At 39.0% G+C, this 18,670-nt stretch overlaps 7 protein-coding genes across 9 annotated transcripts in view; 4 read left to right on the top strand and 3 right to left on the bottom strand.

The window, feature by feature from the left end:
- Window positions 1-18,670, bottom strand: part of LOC124349621 (LIM homeobox transcription factor 1-alpha-like) — a 947,038-nt gene that overhangs the window by 685,780 nt on the left and 242,588 nt on the right. The gene's annotated exons all lie outside the window — the stretch shown is intronic.
- Window positions 1,718-2,976, bottom strand: LOC124348478 (5-hydroxytryptamine receptor 2B-like). Its single transcript, XM_046798702.1, has 2 exons — window positions 2,277-2,976; window positions 1,718-2,145 (listed from the first exon to the last, which is right to left on the bottom strand). Exons 1-2 carry the CDS (start codon window positions 2,974-2,976, stop codon window positions 1,718-1,720), a joined length of 1,128 nt encoding a protein of 375 aa, XP_046654658.1.
- LOC124349688 lies at window positions 3,554-7,521 on the bottom strand. The gene is made up of 6 exons (XM_046800480.1): window positions 5,904-7,521; window positions 5,447-5,814; window positions 5,259-5,384; window positions 4,760-5,182; window positions 4,493-4,677; window positions 3,554-4,402 (listed from the first exon to the last, which is right to left on the bottom strand). Exons 1-6 carry the CDS (start codon window positions 6,094-6,096, stop codon window positions 4,318-4,320), a joined length of 1,380 nt encoding a protein of 459 aa, XP_046656436.1. The 5' UTR covers window positions 6,097-7,521; the 3' UTR covers window positions 3,554-4,317.
- LOC124350049 (cuticle protein 7-like) lies at window positions 7,841-8,720 on the top strand. Of its 2 annotated transcripts, XM_046801052.1 has the most exons (4): window positions 7,842-7,947; window positions 8,028-8,144; window positions 8,214-8,512; window positions 8,564-8,720. In XM_046801052.1, exons 1-4 carry the CDS (start codon window positions 7,942-7,944, stop codon window positions 8,640-8,642), a joined length of 501 nt encoding a protein of 166 aa, XP_046657008.1. In that variant the 5' UTR covers window positions 7,842-7,941; the 3' UTR covers window positions 8,643-8,720. The 2 variants fall into 2 exon arrangements, with proteins under 2 accessions (XP_046657007.1, XP_046657008.1); XM_046801051.1 differs by having other exon boundaries at window positions 7,841-7,947; window positions 8,214-8,720.
- Window positions 11,573-12,370, top strand: LOC124350085 (cuticle protein 7-like). The gene is made up of 3 exons (XM_046801097.1): window positions 11,573-11,648; window positions 11,728-11,844; window positions 11,914-12,370. The coding sequence occupies exons 1-3, from the start codon at window positions 11,643-11,645 to the stop codon at window positions 12,292-12,294; spliced, it is 504 nt and encodes a 167-aa protein (XP_046657053.1). The 5' UTR covers window positions 11,573-11,642; the 3' UTR covers window positions 12,295-12,370.
- On the top strand, window positions 12,661-14,375 carry LOC124349731 (probable chitinase 10). Of its 2 annotated transcripts, none has more exons than XM_046800542.1 (4): window positions 12,661-12,777; window positions 12,844-13,006; window positions 13,077-13,565; window positions 13,649-14,375. In XM_046800542.1, exons 2-4 carry the CDS (start codon window positions 12,880-12,882, stop codon window positions 14,308-14,310), a joined length of 1,278 nt encoding a protein of 425 aa, XP_046656498.1. In that variant the 5' UTR covers window positions 12,661-12,777; window positions 12,844-12,879; the 3' UTR covers window positions 14,311-14,375. The 2 variants fall into 2 exon arrangements, with proteins under 2 accessions (XP_046656498.1, XP_046656499.1); XM_046800543.1 differs by having other exon boundaries at window positions 12,869-13,006.
- Window positions 15,092-16,718, top strand: LOC124349721 (chitinase-3-like protein 2). The gene is made up of 3 exons (XM_046800527.1): window positions 15,092-15,353; window positions 15,421-15,867; window positions 15,933-16,718. The coding sequence occupies exons 1-3, from the start codon at window positions 15,230-15,232 to the stop codon at window positions 16,655-16,657; spliced, it is 1,296 nt and encodes a 431-aa protein (XP_046656483.1). The 5' UTR covers window positions 15,092-15,229; the 3' UTR covers window positions 16,658-16,718.

Below are 18,670 nucleotides of genomic sequence, written 5' to 3' on the forward strand. Positions count from 1 at the left end.
TTGAGACGAGACTTAGTAAACAGCAAGTCGAATATTAAGTTTATTATTAATGCCGGAAAAAGCTTTTATCACCTTACAGTCAGCATAGCCATATAGGAACTCGTAATTGAAGTTTGCAAACTTGAAAATTAACTCGCACTGTCATAGCAGGGAAAATGCGCATTTTCACTATAATTTACAAATTTTCTGCTGTAAATTTTACAAAAGAACTGGAGCTGTTCACTTTTTTTTTTGTTTCTTGTTAACATTTTCAGCTGTAGTTTCATGCCTTGCTCGTCCAGTTTGTCCACCCATTAATAAACGGAATCGCATTCGTTTGCTATGGCTCAGTCGTTAAGTTTTCATTTAGTTGAATTGTTGGTTGGCTTCAGTAATTCATTTATCTCTCTGTGAGTATACTGCTGTGAGCCTTCGGTTGGGCAACCAGCTCCCAAAAGGCCAGCTTGAACAGATTTGATGTATAGGAAAGAACCCAGTCCTCCTGTATTTCTTTTACTTACTCGAAGTGCCGTCTCAGAGGAAGTGAATTTCCAGTGTCACTCGCTGTTTTCGAGGAGACACCAAACTATAGTCCTCTGGAGTCTGGATCTAGAGGCAATTAGGCCTTACATGAATACCCGGAAATGTCAAGCGGCAACATTATTTTGAGCGACTATACATATAATTTTAATCGGATTTAATGTGAAACTTTAATCGTGTAAGATGCTGAGATGAAAATACGACTATTAGTAACCTTGCAAAATTGATTTTGATCCCCAGGAGATTCCGTGCCACTCTAGGCCACTGCCGAGATTTTCATGACGATGGGTTCGGAGGGATTGGGTTCTTGAGAGGGCAAAAAATTACTTTGATATATCCTTAGGATTATTATTCACCGAAAAGTTGGGAATTGCCTTTTTTCGAATGCAGATTTTCATTTTTTTTTTTTTTTAAAGTTTTTATACGCGTTTTTCAATAGCAAAATTCTATATATTACAGGCTTACAGCAACGTTATTCCTTAACAGTTTGTTTTAATGGTTATTATTGATTTACTTTATTCTGTTTTGTTTTTTGTTTGTTTGTGAATCAAGTCGTTCTTGCATTTTATTAAACGGGGTATGCACTTGGCGCAGCAACTCTACTGCTGTTTGTTGGTGGGAGATGATCACCCATTGTCGAAAGGTTCAGTAATATTGCGCAAATATATTGCGCTAAATATGTTGTACTCTTCGTGCTCTTATGCCATTTAAAATGTAGTTGCCTGGGGCAATATGTCGCCAGGAAGATTATATGATTATTTGCTTCTGCCCTTCCCACCTGTTCCGACTTCCGAGACTTGTACATATTTATGCCCTGTTAACATCATTGGCAGCATCCCGATCTTGTCTAGAATTTAATTCCCGCAAGGCCATGAGATGCAGAAATTCCGATTCAAGTGAGATATACAGAATTGGACTATTAAGTAAGGATAATTACCGAATTTTGAGCCGTCGACTGAATAACCCGTTGGAGAAATGTGTCATTATTGTGTAACGTTGGATAGTTGAATACCATTGTGTATGCTATGCAGGGTTTTTCTTTCTTTCTTAGATACAACTAGTATATACTCCAAGTACAATTTTAATGAAACTATAGAAAATTTGAGACAATAAACAGCAGACGTGGCATTTTGGGAAAATCAATACCAATGCATAAATAATTTTTATGTACTTTTATTTTACGTTAAATGTAGCCTAATTATGCGTGGCTAACGAGCAATTTTATTTTGTCCTTTAAATGAATCAGGGCACGTTTGAATTCTTTGCTAGTAAACATGTACATCAATGGATTGTAAATGGTGTGGACGGTAAACCAGTCGACGAGATATTGGTTGGCAACAATAATAAAAGGGCAATTAATTTGGAGACGAAAACACCAGTAAATAGCGATGCCAAACAAAGTAACGGGAAAAGTACAAATCCAGAAAGGTAACATATTGACAGACATGCTTAAAGCGGCGCGAATTTCAAGTCGATTGAGCTTTGGGCGGCTGGTAAACCAGGGAAAACAGAGCGTGTCGTCCAGTTGAGATTCAAGGTGTTGAAGAGCATCACCATTGCCTGTTGCATTAGTCCAATTTTCAATCGGATTTTCCCCTTGACGAGGTTCATCGACCACAGGAAAATCTTGTTTAAAAAAAAAAAACGAAAAAAAATGTTCAATAATTTACTCAAAAACTTTTTAGAGTAATCTCTAAATTAATACACAATTGTTCTAATTTACCCGAACCAGAAACTTCTTATGACTTCATAGTTACCTGTAGTAACATTGATTGAAACAGCTGGATGAAATTGAAGTGCAATTGCTGATGTTTCGAGAAAGTTCGGTGGTTGTCTTTTGATGATTTTTCGTGTACGGATGAATATCATAGTGTGCAATGTGATGCAGAGAATGCCCAGAAGTAGATCGTAGATCAAGTAAGCATGCACGTGATGGAGGTTAATTGTGCAATTTTTGATATTTTTATATCCGGTCCAAAATGGACTCGTTATCACCATGTACGTCACGATGAACACGAAGGATAAAAGGTAAATTGTTCCTCGATTTGTCACTTTCTCCTTGTACCACTCGTAACGAGCGACGGCCAAGTAGCGATCAAGGGCCGCAAGGGCGAGGAAAGATAAAATAATTGTGTAAAACACTCCTGCATTGAAAACGTAAATCTGGCATGCCACTCTGTTTTGGGTAGGGTCCAAGTGGGCCACTATTTGTACAACTGCTATGATCAAGCAAAACTGATTAACCACCGCAATCGCTATCCAATGCAAGTGGCGCGGATAGTGCAATTGCCGTGAAAATCCAATCACTAGCGCAGTAAATACATTTATCAAGGTACTAATCAAAATAACAACGATGCGAAAAGTTTGAGTACTTAAAGTCATAGGCCTTCGTCCCACTCCTATTGGGATGTCTAAACTTGCTAGTAGGGACGTCAAATTTCCTACCGATTCATTCATTTGACTACGAAAAGATTGAGCTAAGGCTCTAGGATTGACTCTAGGACTAGGACTGTGCTTTATGGAGAACTGAAGCGGATATACTCACATGTGAAGCTTTATATGTAGACATGACGACGTTTGACTTGCGCAGTCATAGTCTCAATGATCACTTGCATTCTTTACCTTTGGTATAATTTTATGGTATATTATAATCGTGCAGCAAAATAGATTTATTTGTATTTTATTCTCAATTCGCGTACTATGTTACTGAAATTGGAAATTAAATTAAAACAAGGTACTATTCTATTAGATTTAAATTGTTTTGTACAGTTATTTAATTTCCGTAACTTGCCATCTATATGAAGAAAACTATCGGGTAAAAAAAGTACACTGTTATGGCTAATACAGACGATACATTTTCGGTCAGTGTCTCGCAAACAAATTGGCGGAATTTCGTCTCTAATAACGAAGACTCTCGCGCCATCTAGTGGACATTACTTTTTCCACTGAGTGACAGCCAACCTCCTTTGCATCCACGAACAACTGGACGAAACGGCTGGATACTTACTCAGATAGCTCAACGTCATCTGAGATCTAGCAAGTCTCACAGCGTGTATTAGAGAATTAAAATTAGAACAAGAAACAAACGAATCTCGCATGTTAAAGCCAGTGCAAAATAAAGCACAGCAGCTTATCAAGAAACAAATTTCGTGACAATATGACCATTAACAGATGAGCCATTGGCAACAGCAAAAACAAATCTATTGCCGTGTATTGTTTTGTTTTTTTTTGCAATCCAGTGAAGTTAGTGAACTGCATGAAATAAAACATTTCCATGATTTTGAAACAGTGTAATGTGGACTGCGTCCGATTTTTCACCCCAATGAAACAATAAGTATTAAGAAAACGTACTATAATTCACTAGAGTGACTATATAAACTACTCCAATCAACAAAATCAAACTGGAACGAAATTGGATTTATTGAGTGATGGACCAAACTAAAACCAAATTATGTTTAATATCTATCCGCTTACCAAAGATAAAGTCGCACACAAAATGGAAGAACAGCAGGCAATACTATAATGCTAATGATACACTAAATTAAAATGCATTGATTTCGCAATCACCACTGCCAAAACTGAATTTATTGACGTAACCGCAACGGGCCATGTGATTTTTGGTGCCAGAATAAGGTGGAAGGCCATGAGCTCCTGTCCCAGTGCATGGTGATTGAATAATGTCAGTTTCCCATCCGGATGCTGTAGATAATTTTAACAATAAAGATGTGAAATTAACTTCAATTATGCATCGATCGGCAATGAGAAACAAACAGAATGGCGACAATCAACTTCATCCGTTTACACGATTTCGACATCAAACCAGCCGTTTACGGTCTCTGAGCAATCCATGTCAAAATCCACCATATGATAGTGATCTCCCCATCTAGGAAAAAGTAGGTAACACGCACAGCATTACAAATTATACACACATGGGGAAAACGTGAGTATGATATTTGTGATAGATTTGTGTTACTTGTTCAGTTCTTGATATTCCGGTAAAATAGAATTACTTGTAGTCCAGGCCAAAGGCGTACCGAAAGCGGAACTACCCATGTAGGTTCCTTGTCCTGCCTGAGCTCCGAACCAGTCAAGTTTGGTATCGCCGATTCTCCAGGCATCGTATGATTCCCAGGGTGCGCCAAAACCTAAAGAATTTACCTAAAAACAAAGAAAGAATGGTACTTGATATAAAATAATTACATAAAAACAATGTCTATCACTGTTCTTTGTGATCACATACTTGAATAGAAACGGAGCAATTTGAGGACCCTGCATCTTGGTCATCCATGCAGACAGGACGAACAACTTTGTCATCGATTCCACCTCGAATGAACATGTTTTGCTCATTTTGCGTCGTCTTGTAGATGAATACCACTGTCCGTCGAATTGGCGATGAGGACGTAGTAGTAGTTGGGGTAGTAGTGGTCGGTGTTGTAGTAGTCGGTGTAGTAGTGGTCGGTGTAGTAGTAGTCGGTGTAGTAGTGGTCGGTGTAATAGTAGTTGGTGTAGTAGTTGTCGGTGTAGTAGTAGTCGGTGTAGTAGTGGTCGGTGTAGTAGTAGTTGTCATCATCTCAGTTGTAGAGATGTCGTGAGTTTCAAGCACAATGTCATCGATGGCGATAGCATCTTCGTTGTTTGATCCACAGTACCCATAAAAAATCAACTAAACAGATAAGGTAATAAACCCAATGACATTAAGAAAAATGAATCTAGGCTTGCAAAGGACGTTAGTGTCTTACCGTCACATCGGTTGGTTCCGACACGCGGAGAGAGGTAGAGGCTGGGCGCCAGTTGAAATTCGATGCTGTTGAATAACTCGTCAATGTAAGCAATGTCGTTTCAACGTCACCAGCAGCAATCACAAGCTGCAAAAAGAAATTAGTTTTATATTAGAGATCACCAATTTTTCAATCACAAGATGTTTTACCTCCAAAACGTTGCCACTGTCGAATCTGGAGCGAATCCAAAATTCGAACGTTATCGTGTCACCGGGCAAGGCCGTGAATGCCTCTGAGCGCAATATGAGAAGGCCGGCAGACAATTGGGAGTTGCGGGTAGCTCGCAGGTATTTGGTACCTGACAAAGGAGCGGGAGGCGGATTGCTGACTTCAGCAGGATAATAGAAATCTTCGACAATCCAGTGGACGCTGGACGGCGAATTGTCGTACCAAGGATCGGCGGATCCACTCTCAAAGTTGTTGCTCAACAGGATCCGAGCTGAACGAGGATCGACATCAGACAAACGATTTTGGCTTACGTTAAGTCCGGCCAAGCAGACGGCAATTGAAATGGCAACTAAGAAAAATGAAGCAGAGGTTAGGCTCATTCTTGGGTACCTATGAAGAAATCGATCAAGAGAATGGGTGTGGTGTTCTATATCGCACCGTTCAGATGAGCAGCTATATATAGCGGTTCGATGGATCCTTTCCGTGTACGTGACGTTCGGTTATCAGGTCGATAAAACTTCAAATCCTTTAATCTGAGTATTAATGAGTGAGCTTGCAGTTTTATACTATATACATTTAAAGAGTATACTGGATTCATATTAACTCTAGTATAACATTTCTTCTCAGTCATGTCATCAATTTATTAGCCATTTTCTGCTTCTTCACCCTAGCGAAATAAAGTTAACGATAACAAATTGAACAAACAAAATAGACTTAATAAAAGGTTTCGACAGAGGAACTGATGCGCATCGATGTGGCGTGCAACTACATAAACTTACAAATTGTAAGTAACAATTCACAGTTACCAAGTTGACATTCGAAATGGAAATAAAATGGCAAGTGAAGAATATCCAAAGTGATGTGCGAGTTGCTACAGAGATTTCACGGGAAAATAAGAGCGGGTCTAGTGATCAACTATTCTAATTTAATAGAGGTCAGGGAAGTTTATTTATTCAGTATTTCTTGCCTTGTCATGCTCAAATGTCAAATTGTGAGTCTTGCGTGATCAAGGCGACGCGTCACGCGTAGTTTAATTTAATCTATACGTCATGACTTTATGACGTAAAAATGGAATTGGGTCTTGCACTTGATTAAAAAGGAAGGCGTTAGAAAGGTATGGACACACTTATCTTACAATCATTCTTGGCTATCTATAGGCATTTTGAGCTTCTAATGAAATGCAAAGGGAAACAGACTTTGCCTTAAGTCCACTCACAGACTAACTGAAGTTATTGAACTTCACAATGAAAATCATTACTGACATGATGTTTTAGTAGAAACCTTAAATTACCTTAAAGTGGCATTTATTTCATTATTTGTCTCTTAAAAAAACTTACCTAAATCCTGAGATTGATTGAGACACTTTCAATTTCATGAGCCACTCGAAAATTTTTTACCTGGGGATCTTGAAACCTTTGGGAGTTTAAGCACGGGAGATGAATTAAGGTTGTGCAATTCGACAATTAAAGACATATAAACGTCAGTAAATAATCATTTAATGCTCGTAAGAAAATCCTGTTGATAATCAACTTCACTGAAGACACTGTTAACTATCAGATGAGCGTGAATGAAAAAAAACAATAAGATTTCATTTAGTTAATCAAGGACCTGTGGCACGTACAGACACTCAGACAGGTATGTAAATAGCAGACGAGTTTAAATATTCCACGTTTCCCGTGACCAATAACACTAAAATACAAATATTTGGAAGCGAAAGAGAGGATTCGACTTCAGAGTTAAAATACAAAAGTTAATCCCTTTGTGTTTTAGTTTTTTATAAAGGCTAATTATTTCAAGGACCGGCCTATTTATTTTGAATGTTTTGAAATTTGTTCATATGTTTAAAAAAAAAATCTTGCTCCAATTGTCTTAACTGCATCTCTAATTCTATTTTAACGTGAATAAGACCTTAAGACGTTAGCTCGATTTGTATTCGTTTCGACGTAGCATAGCTTATGATGAGATTAAGAGACATCAATGTGGTTTGATTAATAAAAACATAACATGAAAAAAAAGAAAGGGGAAATTCCCGTAAGTTTTTCGGGAAAAAAAGAGAGTAAAAGAAAAAAGAGAACGCGAATAATATCTTTACAGTTTAATGGGTCACTAATCAACTCCTAATTCCCAGTCTAAAAAGTCGAACAACGATTTCTTGATATTTGTCTATGTACGCACGCTATTATTTCCGAATCGAGTGCTAAGCTGCTATTGGTTGTCCCATGTAAATCTAACTTGTTCCTTCATATGAGCAGATGGGTGGAGTACAATTCTGTTTTCTTATACCTTGATTGTATATTCTTTGCATAACTTCCATCAGTTACTTTCTCTGTATACATGGCTCTGGCGAATAGCCATATTTCAATGTCATTAGTTGTTATCTACTCTCCCATTTCCAATTTCGTATAAAAACGTGAACGGATCAGACTAAAATTATCAGTTTACCAACTGTATTCAGCAAGTATACTACTACTCCAAAATGAAAGTAGGAGATATTTTTATAATGTTTTTTTTCCTAAAACACATTACCTTGTACATGGCGTCAAATTTTCCATATTTTATTAGTTCTTCATCCTTGCCACCCTTTTCGCTGTCGCTGCCGCCGATTCTTACAGGTCAGCCGAATACGCTCCCAAGTACGAAGCTCCGGCATACAAATCTACATATGAAGCCAAATACGAGGTTAGTCTCATTTCAATAATGAATTAAAGAAACATGGAAATTAACTTTAGCAAATAAATATTATTGAAGACTCCCCAACCTTACGACTTCAGCTGGGCCGTCAATGATTACTACAACGACTACGGACACTCTGAGAAGAGCGACGGCAATGTCGTAACTGGATCATACCGTGTCGTCCTTCCCGACGGCCGCACCCAAATTGTCAGCTACAAGGCCGACAGCTACGGATATGTCGCCGACGTCAAGTACACCGGTGAAGCCAAGTACCCCGAATACGTCGCAAACAACTACAAAGCTACCACCTACTCCGCTCCTGCTTACAAGCCCACTGCTCCCACCTACTCCGCTCCTGCTTACACCGCTCCCACATACACTGCCTCGGTCAAAAAGAGTCCCACCTACACCGTCACCGCTCCCACATACTCTGCCCCTGCCCCGGCCCCGGCTTACACCGCCACTCCGGTCTACAAAGCCCCCGCAGTCCAGCCGCAGTACTAAATTGAATGTTGATTCAAACAATCGAAATATCTGTATCTAAACTTATAATTTAATAAAAAATTCAATTCGATCAAAGTACGACCATAAATATTTTAATTATGGGAAGCGATAAAATATTCCTGGATTCTCGGTTCTGTTTTAGAAGAGCTTTGAATTCTTTCGTCTTGCGGAAATTCAATGGCCGGAACAGCTCGGGATGGATTGGATCACCATAAGTTCAATACGCAGATAGAAATCTATACAACTACATCTACCCAAAAAGTAAAAAAATTCGATTACTTGGTCCACGGAAACACGACACCGACGGACAAGAACTGCATTCAGAATATGGAAACACAATTTAATGTGGTGACCTTGAGCGTGAAGTGCTCTCGTGGTCATCGACTTCGACATGCTTATGGAAATCCTATAAGAGCAAGAAGAAATTAATGACACCGTTAAAGCAAATTACGTACACGCAGCAAACAAAAGTTTCGTTCAGCTTCGGTTAACTGTAACATAAACCAAGTGCTGAGGTAACTGAGGATCTGTTATTTTGTTTTACACCAGGTAGTGATCGAGCAAAGCAGGCATTGAAAACTTAAGCACAAGTGATTAGTCTCCAATTTTCTCGAATGCTGGAACATATGGGCAAAAACTGGGTTACCTGTCAACAGTCCCGCAGTTATTATAGCATGGTTATAGTCACTCACGTCGACAATCGACATCTTCTCTCTACCTTTTTACTTCAGTGACACTTTGTTGCCAGGTGAAGAACTACAGCAGTGTTGGTCCGTATGAGATTGGAAATTTACTATTACTAAATTACTCTTTGGGTGAAACAAAATGTACAGCAGTCCAGCTTCAGCAATTAGGGTTGGTGTAGCTGATGCATGCTGGATGCTAGATTTCTCTTTCTTGTGTGCTCCACGAACAAAATCAATTTCAACAATCACATTGTAACTTTTGAGATCCAGACATTACCTTGTTGTTGTATTTGAGTCAGCATTTCTCATAGCACTCGTAGCGAAAATTTGAAATCCAGCACGACTGCTTCTTGTACTAGAAGTTTGGAGGACCTAGAGTGCACCTATAGTTCCTGGACTGCTTCTTGCACAAATGTAATTTGGGAATCCTGTAATGGTTAAAACATTTCCTTCACTTGACTGCTTTGTTATAACCACATGTGAGAGACAGGCAGCACAAGCAGATAAAACAATGAGAACCTGTTGGGAACTTTAAGGCAATCGAGAAAAAACAAGAACTTTACATATAGACTTTTTTCTAATACTATTACACTCACGATTACATCGTTGAATACTATTGTTAGAGTCCACTGAGTATACGAAGTTTAGAAATTGGAATATGGAAATTACTCAGACTAGCCAACAAAAATTCTACAGCCGAACTTCCGTGAAATCTACGTAACTGAGAGCATAGCCTACTTTATTATAGGAAGCCCAAAGGAAGGATATCTCTCGCGTGTTGGAAAAGTGAAGCCTACTTTGCTCACCTTTCCTCCGATTTCGCATCTTCCAAGTGGACCCAGGGGGGCCATCTGGTGAGCGAAATAATGACACGCCCTCCGAAATTTCGAATGTTAGGCCTATGGTTTGGGGGGAACCCTGTAATTTATGAACGCACCATTAATATGTTGCCGTGAGGGATTTCATGACAATGTTACATGGAACGGTGGACATTATTGTTTAGTGAATGGCCCTTCGTAGCCATTTAACAATCATAACGATAGAAACGTAAACAAATCCGTGTTTTCAAATATCGCCACTAGACGATAAATTGGCTCCCGTGGGTCCACTTAGGGCGGAGCCAAATAAGAGGAAGGGAACCCAAATTGGCTTCCAAAAAAAGCCCAAACCGTTGGGCTTCCTATAATAAAGTAGGCTATGCTGAGAGTCGTGAGAGAGACCCAATGTTGCCAATTAATGATCTCCGCGCCACCTAATAACATGTCCGTCAAAAATGTCAAATATTTTTCAAAAAATGTCACCTTTTTTCAAATTCTACTTGCAATAATTCAAAGTAATTGAGAATAAATTTTCCTCTAGGCATGCTCTAGGGCTTACCGCTTACATTCTTTAAATGTTTTAAAACAATTTTGTTTATAATTTTAAAAGTTATTTACAACAGTACCCTGATTAAGGGAAGAGGTTTAAGGGAACTCAATGCAAACAGATCGAAGAAATACGTATGCATGAAGTTATGAAGTTAATTAGAAAGGCACAATATACGCTATAAAAGTACAAAAATACATCGACTCGTTTCAAATTCACTTTTAAACTTATTTCCCTGTCTGTGCTGATGAAAAAGGACGTTATGGAGAGTTGAAGACCTATAATTCCGTTGGTTGGCCCATGTTCCGAAGTTATTTTCGGTTAATTTCTGAGATTCGTACGATTAGCCAATGCGGATTGCCTACGACACTTGGTATATAACTCAAATTTATTCAAATTATTTTACTTTGACTGGCAGTGATATAATTGAACGTTGCAAGATCTACATGAATCGATTTGATTCATTTCGTGGTAGCATATAGTTTGCGACGAATAAGAGACAACAATCGCCCAAACAAAAAGTGGGGAAATTCCCGCAAGGCTTTCTAAACGGGGATAAAAGAGAACGTTAATAATGTCGTTACAGTTTTAATAGGTCATTAATCAAATCCAAATTCCTCTAAAAGTCGAGCAAAGGTTTCTTTCCAAACTCGAGTTATGATCCAAATTGGGTACTAATCTGTTACTGCTTGTCCAATATTCATCTAAGTTTTCTCTTCACACGAGCTGACGGGTGGGATGTATTTCAATTTTCGTTTACCTTGACCCCTTACTATTTGCATAACCTCTACCAATCACTTTCGCTGAATGCATGACTTTGGCAAATTGCCATACGTATTTAAACGTATCAGTCGGAATGTACTCTCGAATTTCGTATAAAAACGTGAACAGACTGGACTGAAATTATCAGTTTACCAACTGTTTTCAGCAAGTATACTACTACTCCAAAATGAAAGTAGGAGATATTTTTATAATGTTTTTTTCCTAAAACACATTACCTTGTACATGGCGTCAAATTTTCCATATTTTATTAGTTCTTCATCCTTGCCGCCCTTTTCGCTGTCGCTGCCGCCGATTCTTACAGGTCAGCCGAATACGCTCCCAAGTACGAAGCTCCGGCATACAAATCTACATATGAAGCCAAATACGAGGTGAGTCTCATTTCATAAATTAATTAAAGAAACATGGAAATTAACTTTCGAAATAAATATTATTTGAAGACTCCCCAACCTTACGACTTCAGCTGGGCCGTCAATGATTACTACAACGACTACGGACACTCTGAGAAGAGCGACGGCAATGTCGTAACCGGATCATACCGTGTCGTCCTTCCCGACGGCCGCACCCAAATTGTCACCTACAAGGCCGACAGCTACGGATATGTCGCCGACGTCAAGTACACCGGTGAAGCCAAGTACCCCGCATACGTCGCAAACAACTACAAAGCTACCACCTACTCCGCCCCAGCTTACAAGCCTTCTACTCCGACCTACACCAAGCCAACATACTCCGCTCCCACATACTCTGCACCGGCCAAAATGGCCCCGGTTTACACCGCCACTCCAGTCTATAAAACCCCCGCAGTTCAGTCAAACTACTAAATTGCAATTAATTGAGACAACCAAAATGTCTGCATGTAAATGATAATTATTTAATAAACTATCCAATTTGATTAAAGAAAATAGTACTTACCATTTAGTCTGAAAGCTCTACATGATATTTTTGCAGCACGGAACTTCCATTGAAATCGATTGAAATATTCAGAATTTTTAAAATTAACTCTCGCGTGATACCAATGGCTTGGATAATGATGTTAAGCCACCGACAATATGTTTTTCTTTTTTCTCAAGATAAGAAAATAATCATCAACGGGAAAGGCAACCGGGATGTGGCGTTTGGATATCACCTAAACACAATAATTAGGATATTCTTTTAAAAGCAAAGAAGTGGGTCGGTAGGAAGGAATCGAGAGCCAAAATAGTAGTAGGCCCTACCGTATAGGAAGGAACAATTTCAGTAATCGAAAAATATTCTTCCATCAGTGCACTCGTATTTCGGCTGTCTGTCAAATTAAAAATCTGTAGGTAACCATTCAATCTCTAAAACGCACGTTAATTGTGTTGTTAAAGAAACGAAAATATCACTTTCAGGACATCCTCCCCACCCTCATTGCAGAAGACCATAGTATGAAGCTGTTGATTAATAGTTTAATCAAAATAGTAACACTGCTACAACTACTTTCTTCACTGCCTATTATACTCCATGGAAAACGAATTGTTTGCTTGTTTCCTAATTGGGCAGTGTATCGCACAAGTAAAAAGACAAAATGTTCAATTCAAAAATGCATTACAAAAAATTTCTATGACCAATTTACTGAATTTAGCATCTGGTGGTGCTGGACACTACACCGTTGATAACATCGATCCGAAACTGTGCACCCATTTGTTGTATCAATTTGCTAACATCGATAAATCAAGCTTAAACATTTCTATTGGTGATCACGCTGCCGACATTGACAAAAAAGGCTACAAGAAATCTGTAGCCCTTAAAACCCAAAACCCTCAATTGGGGGTGATGATTTCAGTAGGGTTTGCGAATGACGGCATTGAAAATGGTTATTATGAGCAACTAACTGCAAACGAGTCCAACATTGTCCCATTCGTCAGCTCAGCCATGGATTTCCTCCAACTTCACGAATTAGATGGCTTGGATTTAGATATAGATTATGTAGAATTATTAACTAATGCGGTCATTAAGACGAGCTTCGTGCGATTGCTCGTCGCACTAAGAAAAGCTTTCACTCCAAAAGGATACATACTGAGTCTACCTCTTCTGGCGGATCCGTCAGTCTATTCGGCATCCGACGGCGAAAGTAATTCAAATAATTTAAAAATAAAAAATTACTCGCAAATTAATTAAGTTATTTTTGTTAATTTATAATTTTTTTTTTTTTAGAATTTGACGTGTCAGGATTAAACGAAAATGTAGATTTCATTAATCTGAAAACGTATTCCTATCACGTTCCTTCTCGGGATCCGACAGTAGCCCCAGTAGCCGATCACCATTCTCCCCTTCGCAAACGTCATTTTGAGATGGAGAATGAAAATCTTAATGCCGAATATTCCGTTACCTATTGGACAAATTTAGGTTTATTAGCGTCCAAAATCAATCTGGGTATACCGCTTTTTGGACTCAGTTGGACCCTAGGCCGTTCGCAATCGTCGTCGAATAGCTTTGTTCCACCAATTTCAGCTGTGGGTGTTGGTCCGCCTGGAGATATAATGGGCGTCAATAATACAATGTCTTTCTATGAAATTTGTTCCGCTGTTCGCAACAACGGTTGGAAAGTATTCTCAGATCCCACTGGAAAGATCGGTCCCTACGCCGTGTCTCCAACTGATCCGAAGACGTGGGTTGGTTACGACGATCCGGTCATGGCAATTGTCAAATCCCAGTTTATTCTATCGGAAGGATTGGGTGGAGCCTTCCTTTCGGACATTAGCTACGACGACTTTCGCGATACTTGTGGTCTTGGATTCAATCCCATTACAACGGCCATCTACAACACCCTGAACGGTATAAATACCACTTGCGAATGCATATGCTATGACAATTAAATTAGGTGTAACGATGTAACTAATGTCTGTACAATACCGGAACAAGTCAAATAAAATAAGAAATAATACCAAATCCAAAATTGAAGGTGGTAGTAGCTCAATTCAGATTCGCTACATCCAGACGTTGATCCGACGTTGATGCTGCCGTTTGGATCGAAAACAAAAACTTTTTCTAATATAGTTGACACACTACCTTCTTTCTTTTTGCAAACGGTTTCTTTTAGTCACCTGTTCTTGCTACCTTATTTCAATCAAACGACTAAGAAGTACTGTTTATAGACTATATTAGATTCATCTCTTCTTTCCCACTATTATTCTAAATTTTTTTCTTTAACCACAACACCTCTCAGCTACACTGGAGTGGAAAGTTCATCTTCTACACCAGGCGTTTCCCTCCAAGCTACACAGAGATCCGGAGCCTAGCTTCTCACTCCAGCAGAGGTTTTCTCGGGTTTTCTCACTCCTCCTCCTCAAGATTTTCAATCAAGAGAAGAAACGTGTCATAGGTTTTTTTTAAATACAAAAGAGAGAAGGAAGTCTTAAACAGCTAATAACAATGCAGTTCATTCCATAACAAATTATCCTCGTTGAAATCCATATTTTCCGCGCTCTATTTTCTCCCTATTGCACATGACTTGAATTATTATAAGTATAGCTTAGACACATACTTTTTCTTATTGCCACTATCAAACGTTTCGCCGCAACATCCTGAGCAATATCCTGAACTATGAATGAGATAAGCAACAATATTTGTAAATTAGTACACCCAAAATGTTCATTGCGCACACTTTTCTTTTCTGTTCACTGTAGCAATCACGCAAAGGATTGCAGAGCTACTGATTGCTGTCTGACACTTATAATTGATTATAGTGTCGCAGAATTTCTCGCAATTCAACGGCAAGAATAACAAATCCTCGACATGGGACAATGGCCGACATTGTTGGTGATTGCTACTGCATCTTTGGTGTTGAGTAATATCGGTCCCGTTTCAGCAAATCCACGTTTAGTTTGTTATTTCAATTCTGGAGCTAGTTTACGTAAAGGTAAAGAAGCCAACATATTAATTTGTTTGCCTGATTCATTTCGTGCTGACCAGCCTCTGGTGAACAGGTGATGGCCAATTTACTGTCGAAAACATCGACCCTTTCCTGTGCACTCACCTGATCTTCGTTTCGGGTATTTTCAACTCGATCGTCAGTAAAGGAGAACCCGGAAGTCTGGACCCAACGGTCATGAAATTCGTACATCTGAAAAACAAGAACCCCAAACTGAAAATAATGCTTTCGGTTGGAAGCTGGATCGACTTCCAGTCGGCACAGTATACCGAGAATGTGATGGGCAGCAACAGGGCCAATTTCGCTCACTCTGCCGCCCAATTTCTTGCCCGTTACGGTTTTGACGGATTGGACTTTTCTTGGCCGTGGGATTTTGTTTCGCCTACTGCCAATGATCCAAAACAATTCATTCGGGTACTGACAGCCCTTAAAGACGCCTTCAAGTCGAGCGGATATCTACTTAGTGTCGCCGTAACAGCCAATCAATCCATCTCGGAATTAAGTAAATTATTCCTATTTTATTTACACATTCGCCAATTCGATTTTTAATTTGTTTTCCATAACTAGGCTATGATTTTCCAAAAATTGAAGCGCTAGTGGACTTTGTGAACTTGAAATCCTACAACATGACGGACAATTCGAAATCCATGGCAGATCACCACGCCCCACTCTACACGAGGAAATGGGAGACTTCCGGAGTCGGTGGCAATAACGTCGATTCAGTTGTGTCTTATTGGATCAACAAGGGCGTATCCATATCAAAACTCAACGTGGGTATCCCTTTCTTCGGTAAGAGCTGGACGTTATCGTCGGCCGCTTACAATCCGCCAGCCAAAGCATCGGGCCCCGGACCGGCCGGCCCATTGACTAACACCCAAGGAGAATTGGCCTTTTACGAAATTTGTCGACATGTACGCGTCGACAAGGATTTCAAAGCAGTCAGAAGTGAAAGCCGTTTGAACGGGCCAATCGCCTACTCCTTGTGGACGTCCGGAAGGATTTGGGTCGGATACGACGACGTCGATATGGTCATACACAAAGGAAAGTATATCCTGTCAAAGAATTTGGGTGGGGCTGTTGTTTGGGACATCTCCATGGACGACTTTAAAAATACTTGTGGCAGTGGGATCAATCCTCTGCTAGCGTCTCTATCTAGAACTCTCAACGTCATCGGTCAAAATGCTGAGCTGTACGTATCTGCTTCGCGTGACCTTTCCCCGAATTTTATTCTGGCCAATATGACAATAACGATGCTATTATTAATATTTTATTCTCGTCGCATGTACTTTTAGGGCAAAATTTGTCATGGAAATGAATAGCAATCGATCGACTGAGTGCATTTTTTTATTTTTTTTTTTATTTTCCTCGAATCTTTCCTGATTTAAAAATAATGATAATATAATACTTTCATGGAAATGTCGTGGAGTAAGTGGGTGGCGAAGGGATTATATACGGCAGTGATCCTCCTACGTAATGTTGACTATTCACTCGCAATATGAAGCAATACAAGAAAAATGACATGATACAACTTTCCGTTATTAGATGGCATAAATTCTGACGTGGAAGGGAAAGTATTATTAATTATAGTATTATTAAGATTTCCGAGCGCGAACTCCAATGTAAGACAAAATGGGAAAGAACGACTCTTCGACGGATGAAATTCTACTTGATTAAATATGTTTTTTTGAAATACTCTCAGGCGTGTTGTTGAAGTTTCAAGGAACTATACGAGTGAATACTGAACTGGTTTTTACATGTCGGAAGGGTATATTCGATAGTAGCTACGGAAATGGGAACTTGGATCAATGCATCAGGGACACAAACATCCAAAAACTGAACGGCAGCGTAACATTTTTTGCTCAACTTGGAACGAATTGGCCTTCACGAAGGTTACATAAGGCTTCGTATCGAGAGCGATAATAATCTTACCAAGTTTTTCTCTGGCGCATTTTCAAAATTTTCTATTTAGCCTCCAAAAATTGTGCCGATGTCAAAGGTTTTCTCGGTTACCAAGGTATTATACACAGCAAAAAAAGATGAGCCTATAATGCGTTGCCAGGGGCTGGAAGGTTCTTCTTTGATGTAATAAGATTGACGCAGGTAACGTTGAAATCATTTAGAAGAGTGAAAGGAAGTACATTTCCAAGCTAGACGACCCTTGTGGCTATTAGGAACCTAATAAAATAGTTAAAATGAGTGCTTCCAGATAATCAAAGAGCCACAAAAAAAAAAAAAATGCTATAATAGTTAGTTAATAATTAGAAATATGAAAACCGATTCATACCATGTCATCTGACATGCACACATAATTTGATCCGTCCATATTAGCCTGTACCACAGCGCCAACAGGTAGCCACGGGATCGACCTCTATGCATTGCCTCTTTCGGAATCCAAATATTCCAACATTCCTCAAAATTCGCATTCGTAATTTTGTATTGCTTATCATTCTTCGTGATTGTTTCCCACCTCATTCAAAATCTATAACCATATTAATAAAATAATATGACGCGCGACTTTCGAATTTACTGTGAAACTAAGACTGACACCTTCAATATTGAAGGTGATATAACAAAATAAAAACAAATAAAAATATTATTAAAAAAACATTAGAAAATCAAAACATTCGAAATATTTCTTTCAAAATGAAATAGACATTGAAAAAAGATTGGCATTTGTAGAGCACTGATAGAGAGTAGTTACTGTGGAATGATTTCCTAAGTCCCGCGCATGCAATATTTTGAATATTGCACTGTTGCATGTTCATAGTTGCTACGCAGTACATACAACTACTACTTATGCTGTACTTCATTAACCAATATTAATATCGGTAACAAAGCCGCAGATGAAACCAAATTACCTATTGAACCAACTTTTTACCTCACGACAATCGAGAGCTATAACCACTATACCAAACTGATGCCATAACAGATAAGATTTTTTCAACTGCCGTTTTTTGTTGTACATATTTTGTTTTTTAATTTACCAATGAAAATTACTAGAATGCTTAATTTGACAGAAATTGATTGACTTCATTAATTAAACATGGAAACTAAACATATATTTTTAAAATAATCTTAGCGCCAAATGTTTGGGGCGTCGACTACTAGCGAACCTAGCGGTCATCATGCAAGTTCATGGTGGTAACAAAAGTGGGAACATTTGGACCTCTTGCGTTTGGCCACTTCTCTTTCCCTCGTCAAATCCGTCACACTTGAGAAAATAAATTTTGCGAATAACCTTTTAAGTCTCGACTTTTTATGGTCGCAAATGTGTATAGAAGCGGACATGTTTAAATGTTATTTTG

Source organism: Daphnia pulicaria, chromosome 7, assembly GCF_021234035.1.
Source record: "Daphnia pulicaria isolate SC F1-1A chromosome 7, SC_F0-13Bv2, whole genome shotgun sequence".
NCBI classification, from domain to species: Eukaryota; Metazoa; Arthropoda; class Branchiopoda; order Diplostraca; family Daphniidae; genus Daphnia; species Daphnia pulicaria.

What these genes read in the sequence shown, in the direction of transcription:
- LOC124348478 (XM_046798702.1), bottom strand. Translation starts at nt 2,976, where the DNA reads ATGAATGAATCGGTAGGAAATTTGACGTCCCTACTAGCAAGTTTAGAC. An exon ending in TTCAATCAATGTTACTACAG is followed by an intron (nt 2,146 to 2,276) that starts GTAACTATGAAG and finishes TTTTTAAACAAG; the next exon opens with ATTTTCCTGTGGTCGATGAA.
- LOC124349688 (XM_046800480.1), bottom strand. Translation starts at nt 6,096, where the DNA reads ATGACTGAGAAGAAATGTTATACTAGAGTTAATATGAATCCAGTATAC. An exon ending in ACAGTGGCAACGTTTTGGAG is followed by an intron (nt 5,385 to 5,446) that starts GTAAAACATCTT and finishes TTCTTTTTGCAG; the next exon opens with CTTGTGATTGCTGCTGGTGA. An exon ending in GAATATCAAGAACTGAACAA is followed by an intron (nt 4,403 to 4,492) that starts GTAACACAAATC and finishes ACTTTTTCCTAG; the next exon opens with ATGGGGAGATCACTATCATA.
- LOC124350049 (XM_046801051.1), top strand. An exon ending in CATATGAAGCCAAATACGAG is followed by an intron (nt 8,145 to 8,213) that starts GTTAGTCTCATT and finishes ATATTATTGAAG; the next exon opens with ACTCCCCAACCTTACGACTT.
- LOC124350085 (XM_046801097.1), top strand. An exon ending in CATATGAAGCCAAATACGAG is followed by an intron (nt 11,845 to 11,913) that starts GTGAGTCTCATT and finishes TATTATTTGAAG; the next exon opens with ACTCCCCAACCTTACGACTT.
- LOC124349731 (XM_046800542.1), top strand. Translation starts at nt 12,880, where the DNA reads ATGAAGCTGTTGATTAATAGTTTAATCAAAATAGTAACACTGCTACAA. An exon ending in TTGGGCAGTGTATCGCACAA is followed by an intron (nt 13,007 to 13,076) that starts GTAAAAAGACAA and finishes TACTGAATTTAG; the next exon opens with CATCTGGTGGTGCTGGACAC. An exon ending in TTCGGCATCCGACGGCGAAA is followed by an intron (nt 13,566 to 13,648) that starts GTAATTCAAATA and finishes TTTTTTTTTTAG; the next exon opens with AATTTGACGTGTCAGGATTA.
- LOC124349721 (XM_046800527.1), top strand. Translation starts at nt 15,230, where the DNA reads ATGGGACAATGGCCGACATTGTTGGTGATTGCTACTGCATCTTTGGTG. An exon ending in TGGAGCTAGTTTACGTAAAG is followed by an intron (nt 15,354 to 15,420) that starts GTAAAGAAGCCA and finishes TCTGGTGAACAG; the next exon opens with GTGATGGCCAATTTACTGTC. An exon ending in TCAATCCATCTCGGAATTAA is followed by an intron (nt 15,868 to 15,932) that starts GTAAATTATTCC and finishes TTCCATAACTAG; the next exon opens with GCTATGATTTTCCAAAAATT.